The sequence below is a fragment of the Uranotaenia lowii genome, chromosome 2, assembly GCF_029784155.1.
Source record: "Uranotaenia lowii strain MFRU-FL chromosome 2, ASM2978415v1, whole genome shotgun sequence".
NCBI classification, from domain to species: Eukaryota; Metazoa; Arthropoda; class Insecta; order Diptera; family Culicidae; genus Uranotaenia; species Uranotaenia lowii.
In genome coordinates this window covers 280,458,543-280,464,740 of record NC_073692.1, presented here as the reverse complement: position 1 = coordinate 280,464,740, position 6,198 = coordinate 280,458,543, and the positions used below count along the sequence as shown (strand labels likewise).

The following is a 6,198-nucleotide window of genomic DNA, read 5'->3' as shown; positions in this document are numbered from 1 at the left end:
GTAATAAAGAAGGCGAAAATCATTTTTAAGGAGTTCATTCACAGCCGTGTTTCCTCAAGGACTTTCCTATCGATGAAGCTTTGAAGACATTCCTCAATTACTGTGCCGACACAACTCAGAAACATAGACGATCAACAAACAGGTTTTAAAATACATTTTGTTTTATTTCACATCTTTATTATAAAAAAGATTCCATTTCACGATAATAACTATACACATTAAACACTCTTAACATTAAACATTAGAATATAACATCTCATTTTATTTGGTTTTTATCGTGAAAATTCACCACGTCCTGATGACCATTCGGATTCGGAACGTTTAGAAAGTCTTCAATTTTCGAAAACTATACCAGCTTTTTAGCGATGCGCCTCCGTCTAGAAATGAATTCATGGAACATTTCGAATGATTCCTTCTGTAGTTCGACGAAATCCTCTTATCGTTCCTTCTACCTAGGTCCACTTTCAGTTTCACGTCATTACCAGAGTTTCAAGCATCTCAATTAGTGGCTAAACATGCACATTTGCCACCTTTAATTGAATACTCCCAGCAATCTGTTTTTTTTTTTGTTCGTTCCAGTTTCGTCCCAGCCGATTAGGATTTCGGTTTTTTAGCTTTTAATTAGATGAACTATTACAGACGAATCTAGAAAATGAAGAAATTATGTTACGGGTTTCTCTTAAATTTAATATATGATAACATTTACCTGGATATTTATAATCGTTGATTCTCATTTAGCAACTTAAATTCTCTAGTCCGGATCAACAGCAGGGCAAATAACCTTCCGCAAATAAAATACATTACCGTAGATTTATTCGAATGCTCAGTAGACGAGAAATTATGGCCAAGCTTAGCCTATTTCACGGAAAAACTTCAAATTGAAAGTGGAAATATGAGAGCGGGGCGACAAGTATTTAATTTTTTGTTCTGTGTTGTTGTGGTTGTGACGGAGCTGTCAGTTGCACTGAAATAAAAACTCTTATAATGATCCGTGACAAGATCGTTTAGTTTTAAAAGTAGAAAAACTGTTATTCTGAAGAATAGTTGTTCCTAAAATGGCTTTATTCCGGAATAGATGGGATTCAAATGAATCGCCATTTTCCAATGGAATTAATGTAAATTAAGAATGAATTTTCAATCGATTATTCTAGAATATTGAGTTATTTTCCATTGATTGCTACAAATAAAGTTATTTCTACTGAATTTTATAGTTTATGCTGAAATAATGAACAAGAATATGAACGTTGACATCAATTGTATTATTTGTAGTTGAAAAATTACTTTATTAAACTCTTTTATTTTGAAAAATTGCATGGGGGCGTAGTTTATTTGCGAGTTTTTACAAAAAATAATCGGTAAAATTAAAAGCGCAATAACTTTATCCACGGAGTAAGCCCTAAAATCGATTATGATATTTGATAGATTTATGATATAATGCCATTCTTAAGTCTCGAATGAAAAAAAAAGTTCAATTCAATAAACGAATCAGATTATTTTGTTTTACCAAAAGCAATTTCAAAACCTTTTTTCGGAAAAAAAAATTCACGTATATTTTTTTTCTGTGGCAAGAAATGATTATCTTGTACAAGCTCTAGGAAAAGCTCTTTTAAGTCCATATGGTTGTATAAAGTTCTTGTAAAGTTTTCTTCAGAACCTCCTGTAGGTGGGCCTTTTTACACTTAAAGGAGGTTTATACATGTTTTAATGGAGCTTATATAACTAAATGTTGTTTTATACCGCGGTTTTCTAGCGCCTTTCTAGTTTTTTATAAAACTAAAATTGTTACTTGGGGATCACGTGTAGTACTTGGGACTCACACTTGATCGGAATCTATATACTTTTAAAAATCACATTGAAGATATTCAATCTAAATGTAATAAATACACTAAATCTTTTTATTTTCTCATTCAGGAAATCAAAGCTGTGTCTGAGTTGCTCATATACAAACAGGTGTTCCGACCAGCGATAATGTATGCAGTTCCGATTTAGTCTAGCTGCTGCGCGACGAGGAAGAAAGCCATCCAGAGGATTCAGAACAAAGTTCTGAAAATGGTTTTGCGGCTTCCATCTTGGCACAGCACCGTAGATCTTCATCGGTTTGCGGGCATTGAATCTATCGAAGAGATGGCCAACAACATCATCTCCAACTTCAGAGGCAAATCGATGTAGTCTTCCATCGCAGAGATTCGTTATCTCTACAAATAGTTTAATTTTAGGATAGTTTTAGTTTTTAGTTGCAAGTTTAAAATATTTTTGACATTACAGGATGTTCTCCTACATAAAAATACTTGATTGCGCTCAGCAAATTTAAGTCTAGTAAATAAATTTTATTGATTAGTAAACTATAGGACTCTGGACAGTTCATTATTGAACTGAACACATAATTTAATGTAATAATGTAAAATAAATGTAATGATGAATTGCTACGAATAAAGACATATTCAAAAAAAAGTAGTACAGTAATACCGTAGTTTGTAAACTTGGGACTTCTTCGGGTGCTATGTATGTGTGAGTAGATGAGAGTAAAACTTAAAAGAAATTATAGGGATTCTTTCTATAACACAGATATTGACCTAAAAGTAGAAAGTCAGTCGTCAACAAAAACATAGTTTGGTTTCATCTGGATTTCTTCAAGGATTTCTTGAATGTTCTTGAATGTAAACACTAAGTTATATTCAGTCATACCGAACGCTTATTTTTTTTTATTACCAATCCAATTTGAGCATTATATTCACCTGTGAGTATTTAGTGGTAGAAAAGCTCTCAAGATGAATGGTTAATATCTCAATCCGAATCACTTATTACTTCAGCCTTAATCGTATCAATCACAGGAATCAGATCTCTCGCAGGCGAAATATCTCGCTGACTAATATCATGCATCGTAGAATCTCGATCGTTTTCTCCAGCAGAAGAATTACGTTGCTGGAATGTAGAAGATCCAAATCCGTAATCATCACCAATGTTGACCACGTTGCTATAATTATGCAACATATTATTTAGGTCATTTAGAGCTTCAACCAGGGAACATGCTATGTGCTTCTCGTTGTTCAAACGTTCTCTTTCCACGTTCATACGACTCCGGGAAATTGCTAAACTCTCTTTTTGCAGAGTTACCAACTGATTCAGTACGGATCGCAGTCCATTGTTTTGTTTCGGTTGTACGGGAGTTATGGTAGCTGCTAGAGGCGGTGGAGGATCGGGCTTCTTCTGGGGAATTGGCAATAGACTGCCGGCAGACGTTATAATCGGCTTGGGTTGAAGGGAAATTTGGGTACCTTGCGTAGCTTTGACGATCGGCGTTGAAGTTGTTGTGTAGATTTGTTTGCCGGCCGGTATTTGAATCTGTTGGTTTTGTCCGTTGGCAGTATTGACTAGAATTAGTTTCATGGGTTGACCTGTAGATTGTGAAGATTGAACCGAACATACTGGCATCGAAGTCACACTGTTAGATACGGAGACGGTTGGTTTTGTATAAAGCTGGATTGGGGAGTTGAAATTTATGTTTGAAGGTTGCTGCTTAAGAAGAAAGTTCGTTGGAACTAACGATATTTTCCCTGCAGTTGATGATGTTGTAGTCGTGCTTGGAGCGGCTGATACAATCGCGACATTTGGAGCAGATGCCGGCTGTATCACATTTCCATGGGGCACAATCTTTGATATATTGAGTCCTGAATTGCCGGTGTAATTTATAATTTTGATAGTGTTCGGCGTTTGTGTTGAAGATGGTGTTACAACTGGTGTCACTATTGGAGCCGTTGTGGAAGTCGTAGTCGCAGTAGAAGTAGCGGCGGTCGAGGTTTTTGTCTTTTTATTTGCATTGGATTTTGTTGGTTTGCGAGATGTTCTCCTGCGCAAACGCGCTTTACGGCGTTCGCTGAAAGTAAATACAGAAACGTGCTTTCAATAAACGATGAACTCTTGTTTGCAACTTGTTGCATCGTACACGTGCTTCCTTAAGAGAATGAACCCTAAATAATCCAAACTTCTATATTTACGCATTCGCAGTGGGAGCATAACAATGTGTTCACTTGCTTAAGGACACGTGTTCATCGCAATATTTGTTACGAGGTGAATGTATCAACAAAAATAGAAGCATGCGCATTAATGGTTCTTCAAGAGGGTGAGTAAACGTCACTTTCACTTCCTCGAAGCTAGCTTTTGCGGTCAATTTAAGTAATAATAAATTATGAAACTTACTTGTCGATATCAAAATCCGACTCATCGCTATCATTATTGGTGCAACTGTCCTCTTCATCATCTCCATCATTTTCGAAATCTGGATCATTTGGGTCTTCGTCGTTGTCCTGGTCCATTGGTTCGTCTTTTGGAATTAGCAAATTTGGTTCTTTCAATTCCACTTGCTCGGCGTTTTTCAGCAATTCATCCGTTCTGATATCCTTTTCATCGTCGCTCAATGTTTCAATTTTTACCTCTACCTGGTCGGTGGATTTTTTCGTCGATGAAGATCCGGCTTCCGAATCTGTGTTCTGCTGACGAGTCATAATTTTGTCCAGCGCTTCAAAATGTTTCCACGAAGTCACAACACCCGTTTCCATATCTTTTTTGATACGATTGTAAACGCATTTTAGATTTTTAATCCGAGTATTGACTTCTTCTGTGGATCGGTTGTAACCATACTCTTTCATCTTGTTTGCTAGTTTAGCTATGACCGGTTGTTTCTTATGAGTCGTGGCTAAAGCTTGCTGAACCTGGGGATCGCCCCATAGCGTAATCAGCAGTCTTGTTTCCTCAGACTCAAAGTTAGGATTTCTACTGTGTTGTTTCTTTGCGCCACCCACGGATCCAATTAGAACTTTATTGGTCGAAACCCACATGTTGAAGGAGTTGCTCGATGAACCGGTGCGTTTAGGCTTTCCACTCATAATTCGATTACACTTTCCACTTGACTCACCGTCGACCGGACTTCAGCATGTCGCAGAGAACAGATAAACAAGAAATTTAACAACGCGCAACGAAAACCAACCCAGCTTCGAAAAATCGATATCACTGATGTCCTGTGCCACCCTCCTCTCTCTCAAGTTTCAAACGAGCGGCCGGCAGAAAAGAAAAACCGTGCGCTATCTATCCCAACACAATAACCATACTGCGACTGACATCGGTATCAACCCTCGTTCTGAGCATCGAAAATTTAGCATGTCCGTATTCACGCGGTGCGCAAGACGCACATGCCCAGAAAGCCGAGCCAGAACGATTGCTTCCGCTGTTAGACTTCCTCCTAACCTCGCTCGCGTCTTTTCGAGCCCAACCACCCATTCTAGTCTAGGGACCAAAAGGATACACCGCCAGGCGCAGACGCGTGCCAAAGACCGAGCGTCCGTTCCCTGCGTGTAATTTGTATGTACAAAGAGGGTGCACAAAGCGTCGCTCAAAGCAAGTGCGGTGCATTTGTTATGCAATTTAAATAGGTAAGCCTAAATCAATCCGTTCGATGCTTTTTGGGTCTATCTAGCACAAATTTCACTCGACGTTGGGAGAACTAAATAGGTTCTTTTTAGAGGCAAATGCGGGGCTTGTTTTTTTTCGGTTTATTTGGTTCATCATTAGGCATATTGTTGTCTTATGTTTTTCGCGTCTTTGATTCTTTCTAATTTTGATCTAAAAATTTATTTCAAAATTTATTTGCATTATTTGATTTGTTATTTGCGGCGATATTGTGGATGGCGGTTTCGTGGTGGGCGGTTTTGCGGCGGGTGGTTTTGTGGTGGGCGGTTATGTGGCGGCGGTGGCTGGCAGAGAAGGAATATAGAGAACAGTCGTATGGTGGGGATTAGTGGTAGGTGTATTCAGAGTGAGGAATTTGACTTCTTCAAAACCCCCAGTGAGATTGCTCTCTGTTAAGGGGGCTTTTACGAACTGGTTTGCTAATAGGTTCACGATTCAGTTTGTTTCATTTGTAGGTCATACTAAATAATTTGCTAAGTTGGTTTTGAGGTGGGCTTTTACTTGGCGTTTGAAATCTACTTTGTTTGGTATGATTTTTAGGTATGCCGGAAGCGTGTTAAATTTTGATTTGCTGAAGTATTCAGGTGACTTTTTCATTTTTTCGGTGTTTGCTCTTCGTAGTGTCAGATTTTCCCTCGATCGTGTGGGAAATCTGTGGTTCATCTGGTGGATTTGTTGGTTGTGGTGGAAAACTGGATTGTGTAGCATATTGTGGATTTGGATAACACTTTGGAG

The 6,198-nt window shown here is 38.2% G+C and overlaps 1 protein-coding gene across 1 annotated transcript; it reads right to left on the bottom strand.

Moving 5' to 3' along the window:
- Window positions 1-2,686: 2,686 nt before the first annotated feature.
- Window positions 2,687-5,164, bottom strand: LOC129745712 (rho GTPase-activating protein gacF-like). The gene is made up of 2 exons (XM_055739023.1): window positions 4,198-5,164; window positions 2,687-3,874 (listed from the first exon to the last, which is right to left on the bottom strand). The coding sequence occupies exons 1-2, from the start codon at window positions 4,881-4,883 to the stop codon at window positions 2,785-2,787; spliced, it is 1,776 nt and encodes a 591-aa protein (XP_055594998.1). The 5' UTR covers window positions 4,884-5,164; the 3' UTR covers window positions 2,687-2,784.
- Window positions 5,165-6,198: the final 1,034 nt, after the last annotated feature.